This window comes from Oncorhynchus nerka, linkage group LG15 (assembly GCF_034236695.1).
Source record: "Oncorhynchus nerka isolate Pitt River linkage group LG15, Oner_Uvic_2.0, whole genome shotgun sequence".
In the NCBI taxonomy this organism is placed as follows: domain Eukaryota; kingdom Metazoa; phylum Chordata; class Actinopteri; order Salmoniformes; family Salmonidae; genus Oncorhynchus; species Oncorhynchus nerka.
The window spans coordinates 52727424-52747242 of NC_088410.1; the positions used below are offsets into that span (position 1 = coordinate 52727424).

The 19819-nt window shown below is 43.5% G+C and overlaps 1 protein-coding gene across 4 annotated transcripts in view; it reads right to left on the bottom strand.

Moving 5' to 3' along the window:
- Positions 1-19819, bottom strand: part of chd6 (chromodomain helicase DNA binding protein 6) — a 115548-nt gene that overhangs the window by 78067 nt on the left and 17662 nt on the right. For all 4 annotated transcript variants that reach the window (XM_029682492.2, XM_029682491.2, XM_029682489.2 and 1 more), the window contains exons 3-11: positions 6799-7379; positions 5934-6093; positions 5432-5581; positions 4616-4681; positions 2658-2716; positions 2179-2296; positions 1887-1973; positions 1581-1715; positions 1192-1313 (exon numbers count right to left, since the gene is read on the bottom strand). In XM_029682492.2, the coding sequence (XP_029538352.2) occupies positions 1192-1313; positions 1581-1715; positions 1887-1973; positions 2179-2296; positions 2658-2716; positions 4616-4681; positions 5432-5581; positions 5934-6093; positions 6799-7379 (1478 nt within the window). The remainder of the gene's footprint in view (positions 1-1191; positions 1314-1580; positions 1716-1886; positions 1974-2178; positions 2297-2657; positions 2717-4615; positions 4682-5431; positions 5582-5933; positions 6094-6798; positions 7380-19819) is intronic.

Sequence of the window (19819 nt, forward strand, 5' to 3'; positions counted from 1 at the left end):
CGTTTTGTCACTAAAGCACCTTATACTACCCACCACTGCGACTTGTATGCTCTAGTCGGCTGGCCCTCGCTACATATTCGTCGCCAGACCCACTGGCTCCAGGTCATCTACAAGGCCATGCTAGGTAAAGCTCCGCCTTATCTCAGTTCACTGGTCACGATGGCAACACCCATCCGTAGCACGCGCTCCAGCAGGTGTATCTCACTGATCATCCCTAAAGCCAACACCTCATTCGGCCGCCTTTCGTTCCAGTACTCTCCTGCCTGTGACTGGAACGAATTTAAAAAATCGCTGAAGTTGGAGACTTTTATCTCCCTCACCAACTTCAAACATCTGCTATCTGAGCAGCTAACCGATCGCTGCAGCTGTACATAATCTATTGGTAAACAGCCCACCCATTTTCACCTACCTCATCCCCACAGTCTTTATTTATTTACTTTTCTGCTCTTTTGCACACCAATATCTCTACCTGTACATGATCATCTGATCATTTATCACTCCAGTGTTAATCTGCAATATTGTAATTATTCGCCTACCTCCTCATGCCTTTTGCACACATTGTATATAGACTCCCCTTTTTTTCTACTGTGTTATTGACTTGTTAATTGTTTACTCCATGTGTAACTCTGTGTTGTCTGTTCACACTGCTATGCTTTATCTTGGCCAGGTCGCAGTTGCAAATGAGAACTTGTTCTCAACTAGCCTACCTGGTTAAATAAAGGTGAAATAAAAAAATAAATAAAAAAACATGATGACTCCTTGCTGTCCCCAGTCCACCTGGCCGTGCTGCTGCTCCAGTTTCAACTGTTCTGCCTTACTATTATTCGACCATGCTGGTCATTTATGAACATTTGAACATCTTGGCCCTGTTCTGTTATAATCTCCACCCGGCACAGCCAGAAGAGGACTGGCCACCCCACATAGCCTGGTTCCTCTCTAGGTTTCTTCCTAGGTTTTGGCCTTTCTAGGGAGTTTTTCCTAGCCACCGTGCTTCTACACCTGCATTGCTTGCTGTTTGGGGTTTTAGGCTGGGTTTCTGTACAGCACTTTGAGATATCAGCTGATGTACGAAAGGCTATATAAATAAATTTGATTTGATTTGATTTAAGACAAGACAGCAAGTCTACTATACATGTCCCCACTGGGACTACGTCAAGATTTTGAGGAGGAAGAGGGGGATAGGTGTCCTACCTGTTGTACCAGTTGAAGAGCAGCCAGTTCATGCCTTCCAGCTGGTACTCTCTCAGCTGATTCCCATTTCGGTAGTCTTTGGACTTGTCCAGCTTCTGCCACTTGTCTGGCTGCGGTCTCTCCTGCTCAGAGCGCGCACACACACACACACACACACACACACACACACACACACACACACACACACACACACAGGGATGACTGTCCATCTCAAATAAGAGCCACACACACACAGGGATGACTATCCATCTCAAATAAGAGCCACACACACACACACACAAGGATGACTATCCATCTCAAATAAGAGCCACACACATACAGAGAAGTCGACTGAACCAGTAATCTACATTGTGTAGATTACACGGGAGGGACTTTCTAATTACACTCACCACAAATTTGTATTCAGGGATCCTCTTGATCTCCTCGAACTCCCGAATCTTCCCCGGGTCCACGTCCTCTTGAAGCTCCCATGTAGCCTCCTCATAGGACAGGGAGCACCATTTCACTAGGTAGTGTGTCACCTCCTGTAAACATACACGGATATAGAGTGACAGTCAGTCAATGAGTCAGTCAGACACGGATACATACAGAATGTAGCCAGTGAGTCAGATACACTGACTGAAGCACACACACACACACACACGCTTGCATAAAAAAGGTCAGTGGTGGTGAGTAACTGGCTTTCCCTGTCTCACCTCTCCTGTCTCTGTGTCTGTAGTGATGGCCACCTCCAGAATTCGATCCACCTCTATGTAGTCAGGGTTAAAGAGGTCTTCATCAGGCTACATGGAGGAGTAGACGTCAATCAATATAAATGTGTTTCATGTGATACTTTACATAGCTATAAATGTTTTATGCAAAGTACAAAATGTACACAACCACAAATAAAAAAAATGTCCCAGAGCAGCCAACACTACATTTTTATATACAAACAAAAAATATCCCCCCCAAAAAATTCTGAAAAATGTGAGATGTGAGTAGGCTCACCTCAACAAATATGTGCTTCATTTGGGCCTGCTTAGTCCTGAAGCGCTTGATTTTTTGGTGTATACGAGAGTCCTTCTCCAAATCCTCTAAGGTTGCCCACTTACAATGCAGGTAGGAGCTGTGAGCAAGAGTAAAAGGGGGGGGTTCAAGTTATAAATTCAAGGGGAAAAGCATCTCAAGTAGTGTGTACACAACGCACTAAATTAAACTAGTCCACCATTTAAGAAGCAATCCCACAGGCCATAGTATCTTAACAACATGTACGGTTTTAAGAACATGGAAATACATCGTATAACATAGATCAACATGAGAAAATCCTCCTTTTGATTGGGCGCAGCTTTGAAAACCTCTCGAGAGCTATACCATCATAATATGTCATACACAAAGAATTCTTCAAAGGGAATTGGGACTATTTGATGCTACAGAATATCTGTTATCAGATAACCACTGTCACTTTCCACCTTGCTAAGCACACTTACAAATTTCTGTACTTGACATAGAACTCCTCTGACTCCTCAGGTGTCTCCTCAGGGGATGCCTGGAAAGAAAAGAGAAAAAAATTGAGAAAAACTAAAACATCAACTAAAGTATACAAACATGTTGCTAATCCACAGGCACCTTGTTGTCGAGTGTGATACATAAATACACACACACACACTACAAGTCAAAAGTTTGGACACACCTACTCATTCTAGAGTTTTTCATTATTTTTCATATTTTTTTTTACATTGTAGAATAATAGTGAAAAGACATTAAAACTATGAAATAACACATATGGAATCATGAAGTAACCAAAAAAGCATTAAATCCTTGATGACAGCTTTGCACACTCTTAGCATGCTCTCAACCAGCTTCATGAGGAATGCTTTTCCAACAGTCTTAAAGGAGTTCCCATATATGGCTGCTTTTCCTTCACTCTGCGGTCCAACTCATCCCAAACCATCTCAATTGGATTGAGGTCAGGTGATTGTATAGGCCAGGTCATCCGATGCATCTCTCCCCTTATCGGTTGAATAGCCCTTACACTGCCTGGAGGTGGGTTGGGTCATTGTCCTGTTAAAAAAAACGATAGTCCCACTAAGAGAAAACCAGATGGGATGGCGTATCGCTGCAGAATGCTGTGGTAGCCTTGCTGGTTAAGTGTGCCTTGAATTCTAAATAAATCACGACAGTGTCACCAGCAAAGCACCCCCACACCATCACACCTCCTCCTTTCTTCACGGTGGAAACCACACATGTGGAGAGCCGTTCACCTACTCTGCATCTAACAAAGACACGGTGGTAGGAACCAAAAATCTCAAATTTGGATGAATCAGACCAAAGACAGACTTCCACCGGTCTAATATCCATTGCTCGCGTTTCTTGGCCCAAGCAAGTCTCTTCTTCTTATTGGTGTCCTTTAGTAGTGGTTTCTTTGCAGCAATTCGACCATGAAGGCCTGATTCACGCAGTCTCCTTTGAACAGCTGATGTTGAGATGTGTCTGTTACTTTAACTGTGCATTTATTTGGGCTTCAATTTCTGGTAACTCCAATGGCTGCTAACTCCAATGAACGTATCCTCTACAGCAGAGATAAGTCTGGATCTTCTTTTTCTGTGGCGGTCCTCATGAGAGCCAGTTTCATCATAGCGCTTGATGGTTTTTGCGACTGCGCATTTGACTGACCTTCATGTTTTAAAGTAACTAATTGGCTCAAACGCATTGAGGAAAGAAATTCCACAAATTAACTTTTAACAAGGCACACCTGTTAATTCAAATGCATTCCAGGTGACTACCTCGAGGCTGGTTGAGAAAATGCCAAGAGTGTGAAAAGCGGAAAAGGGTCGCTACTTTGAAGAATCTCAAACATAAAATATATTTTGATTTGTTTAACACTTTTTTTGTTACTACACAATTCCATATGTGTTATTTCATAGTTTTGATGTCTTCACTATTACTCTACAATGTAGAAAATTGTCAAAATAAAGAAAAACACTTGAATGAGTAGGTGTCCAAACTTTTAACTGGTACTGAATATAATTATTTTTTGCAGAGACCTTCGTTTATGATCCGAGAGACAAGTCACATATCTTGCTCAGATTCTCATCAGATCATCCGAGAAGCCTCCAAGGTAGCTAGCTAGCTTGTAATCCTGCAAGTGTAGCTAAACTTATTAATAGATGTATGTAATAATTGTTAGCTAAGATACAGTAAAGTTACGCTAGCTAAATAGTTTTTTGGGTTAATATACAGATTAACTGGCTGGTGATGTCATTGAGCTCAAGATATACAATTAAACTGTCCATGATTTTCAGAAGAGTTTCAAAGGAAGATAAACTGGAGTAGAATGTAATTTATTTTTTAAAGTCACCAGAAATGACCTTCAGTTGTTCAACAAAATAAATCTCGGCATCCACTGCTGAAAATAGTTATAGGGGAAACGTGTCGGGCGGTGTACCTCTTTCTTCGCAGTTCGAACCGACAGGATTTTCTCAATGATGTTTGCCTCATCTTCAGGTGGCTCCTGTGACAGAGGGGAGAGAGGGGATTACTTACAAGTGTGTAAGAGTGTGTTTGGCCTTACTGAGGGGGACAGAAGTTGGGCACAGCAGAGAGAGGGGGAGAGGAGAGGAGAGACTGTGGCTGTGTCCAAAATCTTTGCAGCCAACTACTTACTAAATGTATAAACTATACTAAAAAAATACTATTTAGTAAAATCGTATGCGGTAAGCTACTAGTTCTGAAACCTCTACTCGGGGACCCCCTCAACTACCTCATCAAGGGCTTGATCATTAGTTGGCAAGTTGAATCAGGTGTGCTAGCTCTGGAATAGATCAAATACATGGAATGTCTGGGCGTCCCGAGGACTGGTTTAAGAACCACTGCAAAAAGCAACAAACATACAGTCATCCACAATGAGAAGTCATCATCTAATGCGCAATTGGGTTGTTCCCCTCCATTCATTCATTTTGGCACAGCTTCTTCTCTTATCTGATAATCAGCTGTTGTCAAAGGATGATTCTCCTCGTCAATAGTGCAGCGAATTCATACTAGATGAAAAGTCTAAATGAGTATGACATAATCAGCTGTTGTCAAACACGTGTGTCCGAAAAGACAATTCTCTTCCTCAATAGTGCAACGAATTCATACTAGAGGAAGTCTGAATGAGTTTTTCAAAATGTAACAAAAAAACTTTTTGGCATACACAAAAGGCCTATTAGGATGATAGTACGAGTATTCAGACATGGCCAAAGACAAACAACAAGATTGCTACCTCAGCCTGCCAGGCGAGAGTGGCAGCGTTGAGGGCAGGGATACGGCCTGTCCCCAGCACGGCGATGGTCTCCCCGTCATCATCTACCACCTTGAAGTCCAGGTCCTCGTTGTACTTTCTGCGCTTCACCTGTCGCCCTGAGCGACGCTTCTACCAGAGAAAAAAGATAGAGGGTGGTTGAGGGGTGGTTTGGGTTAACTTCGTGTAATCGATTCAAGCAATAGCTACTGTACTACGTAGATAAATACTGTATTCTGATAAAAAGTATTACTTGGGGAGTGTCAGCATGATAAGTAAGTAGATTGTGGTGTTAAACAAACCACCACTTTCAAGTAAACTGAAAATCTAAGAATACAGTACAGGCTACACAAATTATACACACAGCTATACTAATGTACACTACTACATAAAAACATTGTAATAGTGAGGTTTTAGAGAAGCAAGTGTCACTCAGCCTATCCTGCCCTTTCCCCAGCCCTCATGCTGTTAGTAAGTTCCTCACAGTGTTATCAAGGGGGTCGATGCTCTCCTCTCCCCCCACGACCAGCGTGGACAGGGAGGCCGCGTCGTCGCTCTCTCCAGCCTCCTGGAGGACAGCCACGCTTTTCCTCTTGCCCTTTTTCTTCTTCTCCACTGGTACCGGCCCTTGTAGGACTTGCTCTCTGTAGAGGCACAGCAGGGTTGGCACCATATAAATACTAGAGAATGTCTATTCTAGTCATTCTATTTCTATGGTCGGAACTAGGGAGTGTTTGTAATCCGTACTCAGCTGACCAGTGGGTCATGCCTGCAATGTGTGTTTACCGCCTTATCTCCTCACATCTCAGCAGCCATACTAGCAGAGAATACCCACAGCTGGATGAGTGGGACATTTTTTTTTCTTGGTTATGTTTTTTTTTTTGTGTGTGTAGATAAGAGTGCATAGGTTTAAAAAAAGGTTACCCACAGTATTCATTTCTCAAATCTGTCCATCCTGCAGAGTGATTAGGAAAATGCCCCTCACTCTGCTATGGAAATTCCAACCAGACCACAGAATTTTGCTAAATATTAGCACCGGACAAATATTACCTCCCAACTCCCACGACTACATCACCTAAAACAAAAGTTCAAGGACATGGTACAACCTGGAAAAATCCCCCCTTTGGGGAAAATCCAATCTCTCCAACTGAGGGGAGATGAAGCAGAGTTACAGCAGTGAGTCTGACTTCCAAACATGGAGTTATAACCCACCTAAATGAATTTAATTGTATTACGCCCCACTAGAAAAACACAACCATGTCTTTAACCACAACCCACCCAAGAGAACCTGGTTGTGACCCATCAATCGAGAAACAGAGTGAAAGCACTAGTGGTAAAAAGCTCCTCACCTGGGTTTGCGGCCCCTCTGCCTGGGAGGAGATGGGGCGCTCTTGCATTCTGCAGGGGGCTTGGCCAGGGGCGGGGCCTGCACCTTGGGTTTCCTCCCTCTCTTCACCTCTTTTGGTGCCTCTTTCGGCGACTTCACCTCCTTCACCTTGACCTCCAACTTCTTGGGCGCCTTAGACTTGCATGGCAGCAGCTCCTTCCCTTCTTTCTGCTGCCTCTTTTTCTTTGGTTTGTTGTCCTTCTCCGAACCCTTGTGCTGCCAGGCGGCACCAGGCTCGCCCTTTTTGTCTTTTTTCTTTCGTTTCTTCTTCTTCGCCCGCCGCCCGCCTCCTCCATCGTCCTCCTCGCTATTGAGGGGTGACGAGGGGGCGCAGGGGCTGAGGCTGCCTGAACTAGTGCCCGCCTCGCCCATCCTGGGGTGCTTGGCGTGGGACATGCAGTGATTGATCTGCCCGCCTCCTAGGACCCTGATCTGGTCCTTGGAGCCTAAAGGTCCGCTGGGAAATGGAGTTTGTGCATTTTGGTCAGTGGCAGTAGAGGCTGCTGTAGCTGGAGTGTGCTTTAGTAAGTGGATGGTAGACATCTGGAAGAAAACAAGATGTGTTAATGACTCAATGAAAATACAAGATAAAATAATAAAATGGGTGTCATGCCTCCATCTTCCACTCATAATGAAAGTAAACAACTGTGGGCTTACTGCAAATGCAAATCCAGTCATTGTTCAGAATCAATACACAATGGCTTTAGAAAAATAACTAAATCACCAGATTTTACCACTGCGCTTTCTTTAAGTGTAGTCTTTCTCAATAAAATTTGGCACATGACAAATGTTCATGTATCAAATTAGAGGTTAAAACCCCAAAGCCTGCAAATCCTCTGGAATATTTAATTCCATTCTCAGAATTCCTTTACGGTTCTGAATTTCTTCAATCCTCTGCATTTCCATGTTCCCCTCTCCCTTCCTCAAATGCACTGCTGGGCTGTCACAATGCAGTTAATTATACGGAGAAATAAAATCTATACCCTTCCCATGACACATTATGACTAGCCCTTGAAATGAAAGATGTCAGTCAAGAGGGCCTGCGCTGGTCTACCAATTCTGTGATATAGTAAAGATGTGCACAACCCTGACGTTGTGGGGGGGGGGGGGGGGGGCATTATTTGTTATGGGCGTGTACAAATATTAAACATGATTTTGGCATGCATAGCCATCTGTACACGAGATGAATCAATCCATTAGTGAAGGTCAAACACACAAGTGAAATCGGCATGCATCACCAGGGTGTCGGAGTCTGACCCAATTTGACTAAATCTGTTCCTCAATGCTTTTGTGTTAATATTGTTACAAAATTATGAGCACATGAAACCATAACTTTAGTCAAGACTCATGCCAAGAGGTGTACTTTTACAGCTACAAAGATACAAAATCAGACCCAGAACTCATTAAAACTCAAGGACACATAAGGTCAGAGAGTTTTAATATAGCAACAATATGATGTTCTTATAGCTTCACCAATTGTATCCATGAGCACTGAATGAGCACTTCCAGCAGAGAATTGTGTGTAGAGAAGGCAGATATGGCACGATTCATGTGATATGGGCTAATATCGTCGCGGGCCCATTTTGAGCAACATGTTATTTATAAACCAAGGCAGAGCACATGTGGAGGGGTATATGGGACGACTTAGACATGCAATTTCTGCCGCGCTGCGTTTATTTGCAGCCTGCCTCATGCAGGTATGAGGATAATGTCAATGAAACAGACTCCCAAGCGCCAGTTGGAATCAGGGCTGTTGCCACGGAAACAGGGTCTGTACCAAGCTGCGGGAAGCAGCAACGTAAACACGCAGTCTCTGTGGTAACTCTTTCGTTGCCAGCTCGCGGGACTATTTGGCATTTCCCCCATTTAGCATTTGATTGGACAGACGCTACCCGATCGCCTGCATCGGTCAACAGCTGCTTTTTCCAGTCCTCAGGCTTGGTTGAACCATCGAAAGAGAGAAGGCCAACCACTGTCATTAGGACACAGCCTTGGTCAGATAGTCAAATTCCACACACACACCTTGAATGGAGCTCTTAGGATTGTGAGATGGAAAACACACAGGTTCAGCCTTCATGAAAAAGAGTGCCACCAAATAGTGGAGGTCTCAAAAGTTAAAATTATAGGTACAAATCGGCCTGGGCCCTCGGGTTAGAAGGGTGAATGACCAGTAGGAGACAGATGTACAGAACACACATTTATTACCACACAACAAACAGACACACTCGGCAATAGAAAGTAGACTGATGGAATAGATGAAAGTGAAGTGGTTTTCTGTAATGGAATAGAACAGGGAATCTATTACACATCAGCAAAGGCTAATAGCAATGAGGCATGTAGCACAGGCTAACAGTAATAGCACCGCTATGCAACACAATATAAATGACTACGGATTAGCATGTAGCGGATAATAGCACTGGGCTAGCGAGCAGGACGTAGCACCGTAATCACACTATGTACATTAGCAGTGAACTAGCATAGTATGCAATATGTATAGACATTAGCAGTACCTGGTGTTAGCAACACAGTGATCTATACAGTATGAACAGGGCCTGCTATAAGGCTAGGCCATAGCAGTAGGCAATAGCATACACTACATTACATTTGAGTAATTTAGCAGACACTCTTATCCAGAGCGACTTACAGTTAGCACATTAATCTTAAGATAGCTAAGTGGGACAACCACACCTCACAGTCATATTATGTAAATTGTTACTCAATAAAGTAGCTATCAGCAAAGCCAGATCTAGTAAGAAGGAAAAAAGTAATGAGACCAGAGGTGGCAGAACGGGGAACTCTGGTTTCAGCATAGCCTGAAGGTGGGGAGGGGCAGGTCCTCTGGCTGCTCCGTAGGCAAGTACCATGGTCTTGTAGTGGATGCGAGACTGGAAGCCAGCGGAGTGTACAGAGGAGCGGGGTGACATGGGAGAACTTGGGAAAGTTCAACACCAGGCGGGCTGCAGCCTAAGTTACAGGGGTTTGATGGCACAAGCGGGGAGCCCAGTCTACAGCGAGTTGCAGTAGTCCAGACGGGAGAGGACAAGTGCCTGGATTAGGACCTGCGCCGCTTCCTGTGTGAGGTAGGGTCGTACTCTATGGATGTTGTAGAGAATGAGCCTGTAGGAGCGAGTCAATGCTATGATGTTTTCAGAGAACGACAGGGTGTTATCCAGGGTCAGGCCAAGGTTCTTTGCACTCTGGGAGGGGGACACCCTGGAGTTTTGGAGAGGTCTTGGATCGGGCAGGCCTTCCCAGGGAGGAATAGCAGCTCCATCTTGTCGAGGTTGAGCTTGAGGGCCGACGTCCAAGCTGAGATATCTGCCAGGCACGCAGGGGGGAAGGAGAAAAGAAGTTGAGTGTCATCCGCATAGCAATGATAGGAGAGACCATGTGAGAATATGATGGAGCAGATTGACTTGGTGTATAGAGAAACGAGGAGAGGGCTTAGAACCGAGCCCTAGGGGACACCAGTAGTGAGAGTACGTGGTGCAGACACAGATCCTCTCTATGTCACCTGGTAGGAGCGGCCTGCCAGGTAGGATGCAATCCAAGAGTGTGCATAGCCTGAGACACCCAGCCCTAAGAGGGTGGAGAGGAGGATCTGATGGTTCACAGTGTCAAAAGGCAGAAGATAGAGATCTAGGAGGATGAAGAACAGTGGAGAGAGTCAGCTTGGGCAGTGCGGAGAGCCTCCGACACACAGAGAAGAGCAGTCTCGGTTGAATGACCCAGCTTGAAACCTGACTGCTTAGGGTCAAGAAGATCGTTCTGAGTGAGAGAGTTGGTCAGACAGCACGTGTCACGTTTTTATGGTAAGAAAATAACGAACGGATAATGGTCTGTCGTTTTTGATGTCAGTTTTTGATGTTGAGGGGAGGGGTCGAGTGTTGGTTTCTTGAGAAGGGGAGCAACTCTGGACCATTTTGAAGTCAGAGGGGACACAGCCAGTGGTCAGGGATGAGTTGATGAGGGAAGTAAGAATTGGGAAAAGGTCTCCAGAGATGGTCTGGAAAAGGGAGAAGGGGATGGGGTCGAGCGGGCAAGTTGTCAGGCATCCGGACCTCACTAGTAGCAGGATCTGGAGAGAGAGAGAGAGGGGAGAAAGAAGTCAAGGCGTAGAGTAGTTCTATGTGAATGGGACAAACGGACTCAATAGGCTGAGTTAATGAGGAAAGGATGTCGTCAACCTTCTTCTCAAAGTGGTTGACAAAGTCATCCGCAGAACGGGAGGAGGGGGGGTAGAGGATTAAGGAGGGAGACGGAAGAAAAACGTTTCCTAGGTTCGGAGGCAGAAGCTTGAAATTTAGAGCGATAGAAAGTGGCTTTAGCAGCACATACACAGGTTGAGAAGAGGGAGTGGAAGGTTGATCAGAAGTTTCGTTTTTCTCAACTTTCGCTCAGCCGCCTGTAGCCCTGTTCTGTAAACTCACAAACAGTCACTCAGCCAGGAGGGGAGAGCGGAGCCGCCCGGGAGGAAAGGGGACAGTGCGAGTCATAGGATGCGGAAAGGAAGGAGAGTAGGGTCGAAGAGGCGGAAGGATATAGCAGACGGGAGATAGATGAGGAGAGAAGAGGAGAAGAGTAGTGGGAGAGATACAGCGAAGATTGCAATGGGGCATGGCCATCTGGGTTATGGGCTGAGTAGCTAGAGGCAGACAGAAAAGGAGACAAAGTAGTGATCAGAGACCTGGATGGGGGTGAGATTAGTAGGTGAACAGTCTGTCGTAAAAGGAGGTCAAGCGTATTGCCTGCCTTGTGATTGTGAGGTCAAAAGAGGCAAGGAGGGGAAAGAAAGAGATAAATGAATCGACGGTAAAGATTGCATGTGCTTCATTCTATAGCAAGTGAACTCCTGATACAGGGCATTCGGAAAAATATTCAGATCCCTCCACATTTTGTTGCATTAGAGCCTTATTCTAAAATTGATTAAATAATTATTCTGCACACAATACCCCATGATGACAAAGTGAAAACAGGTTTAGATTTCTTTGAAAATTTAAAAATAAAAAACAGAGATAACATATTTACATAAGTATTCAGACCTTTTGCTATGAGATTCAAAATTGAGCTCAGGTGCATCCTATTTCCATTGATCTTCCTTGAGATATTTCTACAACTTGATTGGCGTCCACCTGTGGTAAATTCAATTAATTGGACATGATTTGGAAAGGCACACCTGTCTATATAAAAAGGTCCCACAGTTGACAGTGCATGTTAGAGCAAAGATCAAGCCATGAGGTCAAAGGAATTGTCAGTAGAGCTCCGAGACAGGATTGTGTCGAGGCACAGATCTGGGGAAGGGTACTAAAAAAATAAAAATGAATTGTTACCCTTCCTCTACAAAGTGAAAAGGTGTCCCAGAGTTTGTGAGTTAGAGAGAGCGGAGAGAAAATGCCCAGGAGCACTGTAAGGGTTTTCTACAATTCATATAGCCTAGACAGAAAGTCATTAATAGGACATGAAAACATACCATGGTACAGTGTTTGCTCCTCTAAAAGTTTTGCGACTATGCTGCGGTACTTAGAGGTCATTTGTGATTTAGTACGGTACCCTGTGTGTCACCACTTCATTGCTCCAGACCAGCACAAGGGGGAGTTGATTACAAGTGGGAGCACTGATTATGCTTTTGGGTCTACTGTGTCTAACTGACAATGAATGGGCGACATAAACCTAAAACAGAAACTGATAATTGTGCACGACTTCAGTATTACTTACTAAAACTGTTGTTACAATAAGGTTTTTATTATTTTACTCTTACTGTAGTAGTGTAGCCCACTCCCGACCGATCACGTTGTACGAAAATCAAAATCTCCTAAATATTATTTTTAAACAAAGCGATTATTAATTTAGAATTATATTAAAGCCCCTTGGATATTCTCACAGATATATTATTAACCCTGTTATTAGCAGGACAATATATATTGGTCATATTGGTAATGCCTCCCGAGTGGCGCACAATGGGATTGCCTTGCAGTTCTCCAGCTGTATCCCCTATTCTGTATCACATCCGACCGTGATTGGGAGTCTATAGGATGGCGCACAATTGGCCCAGCATTTCTCTCCCTCTAAAAACAGAAATAAATGTCTTGGCCTTCACAAATATTATTTTGGCCTTTATACAGATTACAAATTGCTCACTTTAGTTATAAAAGGTTTGAGGCCATTTTGGAGACTCTGTATTTTGATACTTTGTGGAAGGGGCCTCCCTAGTGGCACCGCTGTCTAAGTCACTGCATAGCAATGCAAAATGAGTTGCTACAGATACCTGTGCCGGCCGCCACACTCATGAGGCGTTCTTTTGGTTTGTATTTAGAATCTTCCAATAATCCAATCCTCTATATGTAATTATTGGCGGAGAGTCGCGTCATATTTTTTGACACACTGTAGGGCTACCATAAGCGACATGAATCTCACTAGTGTTGAGTAATGTGCTGTTAAAAGTAGTGTAGGTCTTATTTAAAGATCATATTGAAGTTAGAAGCAATAGGATTTGAAGCAATAGCCTACAATGTTTTTCACTGCTCTGAGACAAGCATGGGGACGGACTGGTCTTGATAAATCAATGAGATGTTTTATTTTGACTGAATCTCTGTTCAGGTCTTGGTTAGTGTATACATGTTAAGCTCTTAGTGTAACCTTTATTTAACTAGGCAAGTCAGTTAAGAACAATTTCTTATTTAGAAAGGACAGACTACTTCTTCCTCCCCATCGGGGAATTGAACCCGTCTCCCACGTGCCCGCACGACACGGGGATTCTTTAGCTAAATAGCCCAGTACTGTAGCCTACTCCCGACCGTCACATTATACAGCGCCATATTTTCTGTTCCATCCTAACGGAAATCCAGAGGGTTTTTTGTTTTTCTTGGAATAGAAACACCATAATATTAATCAAATTAACTAAGCAAAATCTCTTAAAATCAGTCCCATATACAATGTTCATACAAAAAAAGTTTTCAATTCTCTAGTTCAACAACTAATGAAGGCTATGAAATGCTTCTCAAAGATGGCCTCTGGTGGTCAAACTAGCACTAACTAACATTAATGGTACCAGTGGTTGGCACTTAAATAACGTGCCATAGAATTTTGCGGCACCACACAAGCTGTGCTACAGTACGCTGCAACTTTTAAAGGAAGAACCACTGCACTTATGATGTAAATGACACCTGCTAAAGGTGTCCACATGCTTTCCAGACAAAACAGTTTGTGCACATATTATGACGACATTTAGTGACGTTTTTGTTCGTTTTGGACTTCGGCAAGGGTTTTTCCGGCTGTTCAGGCACACTATATTTTTCACCAGGCAAGCAGATGTCATTAGCCAAAGTCTACGCCCCATCATCAGCGATTGGTCAACAGTAGGGATTCCTCAATGAAGTGCCTGTTATTATTCAATGAGAGATGACTCGTCCTCGTGCAAATGTTTTCACTTGAGAAAAACTGCACAAACATCCAAGTCAGATGCAAAATTGCGTGACTAAGATCTCCTCGGGCAAAAACGTCAAAATGAATGACAGATTTTATTGTCACTTTTTTCAAGCAAAGGTACGAGTACACTCATTCGGTTCGCCTAGCCAAGCTCAACTAGGCGCCAGCCGAACGGAAGCACGCTGAGGTCTTAACCCACTCATAGAACGTTCACCAGTTTGCAAACAATGGGCAAGGCTGCAAACAGCCAAACTGGCAGCGCAAAAACTGAAAAAGACCAAAAAGACCATGGCTTTTTGTCTGAGACAAAATAATATTCCTCCATACCACTTCCTTCCATGACTTCGGTCTGTCACTATCCCTGTCAAATCCATCCAGGCTCCTGTTTCCAGAACCACAAAGCTGCCGGCACACTGTTCTGAGGCTTCATGGCTCTAGGTATCCCATGTACTAGCAACTGCACACACACACACACACACACAAATGCACGGCGGCATGCACACGCAGCCCCTAGTGACGTGCTGCAGTGTACTCGCATGCAAGCCAACTCTGTCGACCACACAGAAGCTGCCTGCAATCAAATTCCCTATGAATCAATACAGCCTTCTGAGCTGTCGATCGCCACAACTGCAGCCAGGTCAATGTTTCCCCATGCTACCTCCCTAAAGACATTGGCTGTGTCCGAATACCTATACTATTTACTCATTGTTGCACACTATTTAGCACGTTCAGTTTAGTAAAAATTATACAGTATGCCACGGCCTGCACTGCAGTATTTTACTTTATTTAACTAGGCAAGTCAGTTAAGAACAAATTCTTATTTACAATGACAGCCTACCAAAAGGAGAAAAAAAGCCTCCTGCGGGGACAGGGATAAAAAAATAAAATATAGGACAAAACATGCATCACGACAAGAGAGACAACACAACACTACATAAAGAGAGAGACCTAAGACAACAACATAGCAAGGCAGCAACATATAACAACACAGCATGGTAGCCACACAAAACATGGTACAAACATTAATGGGCACAGACAACAGCAAAGGGCAAGAAGGTAGAGACAACAATACATCAAGGAGTAACGGCTCCTAGTTGCGGCACGGCCGGGTGTGGGTGGAGTTTTCCAAATTCAACAGACATGCATCGCACTAAGCAGCCTGAAAATAGCTCATTTCCAATTTGATTAATTTCTCTAAAACTTTGAATAGAATAGGAATGGAGTTATAGGCATAATTACACATTTGACCTATAACGTAGCAGACCATGAATCCCATCAGTCATTTTTTTTTAAAGGATAGAAGACAGAAACAGATCATTTGGTTCCATTTCAACATATTTATTAGTGAAACCAAACTGCTACAACATATTAATTAAATCAAAGCCTAGTACACACACACACACACACACCTAAACTTTTCAAATATTAAAATCAAAACGCTATTGCACAGAAAAATGTTGATAGTCAGGTGCATCGCAAATTCAGAACCGCCAGGTTGCAACTTAATAAAAAAGTAAAGCACTGATCATTGGAAACAAGATCAGAACGACTGCTAAGGCTTGATCCATAAATGAAATAGGTAGATTAGCGTACCAAACTAAAACAATCCATACGCCTGATTAACATGACATCAATAACGCAGCCACATCCCGAGTCCCTGGTGCCGACACATTCAGAAATCAAAAGATGTTTTAGTATTTAGTTTTAAAGCTCTGACAAGAGAACAAGGAATACTTTTCAGTGAGAAAACAGAAAATAACACTTCTGTTTTCAAAGATGAAGCTAGCCTGTGATGCAATACTCGTGATCATTTTAAAGAGAACAAAAGCTACTTAGCCTACATTTGAACACCACGGTAGAAGCTTCGGGTATCTCCCCAATTAAGTTTGGCTACTTGAAGAGAACTAGGGCCTATCACTCGCAGCACACCTCTTCCAATGCATTGTGGAAAAGTGTGCATCAAATTCTATTACTGCGCATTCGGAAAGTATTCAGACCACTTGACTTTTTCCACATTTTGTTATGTTACCTATACCCAAAAATAATTCCCGCAATCAATCTACACACAATACCCCATAATGAAAAAGCAAAAACAAATACAAAATAACTGAAATATATCATTTTATCAAGTATTCAGACCCTTTACTCAGTACTTTGTTGAAGCACGTTTGGCAGTGATTACAGCCTAAAGTCCAAATCAAAATGCATTGGTCACGGGGTGTCCCAGGTGGCGCAGTGGTCTAGGGCACTGCATCACAGTGCCAGCTGTGCCACCCCAAAAAATTATTGGTCACATACACATGGTTAGCAAATGTTAATGCGAGTGTAGCGAAATGCTTGTGCTTCTAGTTCCGACAGTGCAGTCATATCTAACAAGTAATCTAACAATTTCACAACAACTACCTTATACACACAAATGTAAAGGGATGGAATAAGAATATGTACATATATTTATATGGATGAGCGATGGCCGAGCGGCATAGGCAAGATGCAATACATGGTATAAAATACAGTAGAAACATATGAGATGAGAACTGCAAGATATGTAAACATTATTAAAGTGTCATTAAAGTGACTAGTGATCCATTTATTAAAGTGGCCAATGATAGCGATGGCAATTGCATCATCTATGGACCTGTTGTGGTATGCAAACTGAAGTGGGTCTAGGGTGGCAGGTAAGTCTGGAGGTGATATGATCCTTGACTAGTCTCTCCAAGCACTTCATGATGACAGAAGTGAGTGCTACGGGACGATAGTAACTTAGTTCAGTCATCTTTGCCTTCTTGGGTACAGAAACAAGGGTGGTTATCTTGAATCATGTGGGGACAGCAGACTGGGATAGGCAGCGATTGAATATGTCCGTAAACACACCAGCCAGCTGGTCTTTGCATGCTCTGAGGATGCGGCTAGTGATGCCGTCTGGGCCAGCAGCCTTGCGAGGGTTAACACGTTAACACTTCGGCCACGGAGGAGGGGCCCACAGTCCTTGGTAGTGGGCCGCGTCGGTGGCACTGTATTATCCTCAAAGAAGGCAAAGAAGGTGTTTAGTTTGTCTGGAAGCAAGACGTCGGTATCCGTGACGTGGCTGGTTTTCTTTTTGTAGTCCGTAATTGCCTGTAGACCCTACCACATATGTCTCGTGTCTGAGCCGTTGAATTGCGACTCCACTTTGTCCGTATACAGATATTTTGCTTGTTTGATTGCCTTGCGGAGGGAATAACTACACTGTTTATATTCAGCCATATTCCCAGACATCTTTCCATGGTTGAATGCGGTCTCTTGGGTATGACGCTACAAGCTTGGCTCACCTGTTTTTGACGAGTTTCTCCCATTCTTCTCTGCAGATCCTTTCAAGCTCTGTCAGGTTGGATGGGGAGCGTCGTTTCACAGCTATTTTCAGGTCTCTCCAGAGATGTTTGATCTGGTTTAAGTCTGGGCTCTGGCTGTGTGCTTAGGGTCGTTGTCCTGTTGGAAGGTGAACATTTGCCCCCTTCTGAGGTCCTGAGCGCTCTGGTGCAGGTTTTCATCAAGGATCTATGTACTTGTTCTGTTCAGCTTTCCCTCAACCCTGAAAGTCCCTGCCGCTGAAAAACATCCCGATAGCATGATGCTGCCACCATGTTTCACAGTAGGGATGGTACCAGGGTTCCACCAGACGTGATGCTAAGCGTTCATGCCAAAAAGTTCAATCTTGGTTTCATCAGACCAGAGAATCTTGTTTTCTCATGGTTAGAAAGCCCTTTAGGTTTGAGACCCCGGTTTAAAAAAGCCATCGGTTTTCCGTATAAATTCACAATGCAGCTGTGCTGCTGCCAGCAATGATTTGCGTCTCGTCCCTTTCAGATGGTTAAGCACTGCACGTGTTACCATTAACGTACCTAAATTCCACCTCGCAAAGTTTGCATTTCCTTCTCATTTCGCTTCTCAAAGTATTGCCATACAGGATTTTGCTGTTGTTGCTTGCCTTTCTCTGCCATTTTTCCAGCAGTGTTAATGATGATGATGTAGTGGTGTAGAGTCAACTCCAAAATAATTGATTCCTCGACTCTCATTTCATTCCACTCGGAATCGACTCCTAAGATTCAGTATTTTTGGAGCGGATGAGACTGATTAGTTGCCATATTTCCGAGAACACATATACTTGCATCTTTCATAGCGAGCTAGCTAGGGACAGAGAGGGCAGGGGCACAGTACAGGCACATATTGACATTCATATTGCACTGTACAGCTTTACCTACAGATTGGGGATCAATGAAATGGGGTAAAGCTGTACAGTGTAATACGAATATCAATACACACAATGACCTGACTGGGGAGGTGATTTCACACATTCACAGTCCCTCAATAAGAGCTACAATGCTAATATTTGTGTTAACTCTTCACAGTTGTTTTCGGTGGGTGTCACCGATTAGACTGATTCCCCATTTCATTGCTTCACATTCCAACCTTGTTTAACATTATCTAGTCTGCATCACCTTCAAAGACGTACTTTTATTTTGAAGGCAAACCGCAAACTCCACTATTGTGCCTAATCCTTATCGTGGCTAGCTTCACAACACATAACCCGGTCCGGTCGAGCCTGACTAGCCAGATGAAGCTAGCTGGCTGCTTATAACATTAGCTTTGGGCAACAGGCTTAAGTAGCTGGCTAGCTATTTATTTTATTGAACTGAAGTTCAATAATACTTACTCACAAGGATTCCTAAATCATTGCTATAATGAAAATGACTGCAGTTTCTACTGTTTATTGTTTTCAGGCTGGTTGTGTTGGTGCAAGCTAGGTACCAAGCTATAGCTAGCTAGCTACCCCAGAAGTTGTGGTCGAACAAATAATGCTTTATTACTAACGCGGTACTGTAAACACATCGTTCATGGCCAGTGTTTGCAGGCTTTTTTGTACAGCTTTGGCAGTGCTACTGATAGTAATGGTGGGTGCTTGGCTTGCATGTGCACATTTAGAAGACACAACATTCTATAATAAAACTGTAAATTAAAAGCTTATTTAACGTGTCAAATAGTGTATTTGTCAAAAAGTGTTATTTGACGTGCATCTTTTTTGACACACAAAAACACAAACGGCGTTCCATAGCATGTTGTAAAGCTAATAGCAGTGACGCTATTACTGTGTAACTCCGGAAGGGCAACATCTGAAAAAATGTGTACTTGGTTGTGTGTACTGGTGCTCGACCAGTCGCGAAAGCCAACATCATCCACAACAGAAAACGCGGTTGACTGTCAAGGGCAATGAATACCATTATCTTGGCGTTAATGGATTTCGCCTTTGAGTTGTCGTCGTTGAAATGTTCTTACTCTATCAAATGACTGCTTGACTTTGTTGACATTGTGGACTAGGTTAGGAATGCTGTGTTGCACGTGTAGCGCAACATTTTACGTGACGTCATTACGTCATGTACCTACGTTATATAGGTATGCCCGTCGGCTTTGACATCGGTTTTGCACGTCGGTGTTAAACTAGACAGACATCGGGCCGATATCGATGTTGCCATTTTTAGTTAATATCGTCCGATTCCGATATGTTCACCGATATATCGTGCATT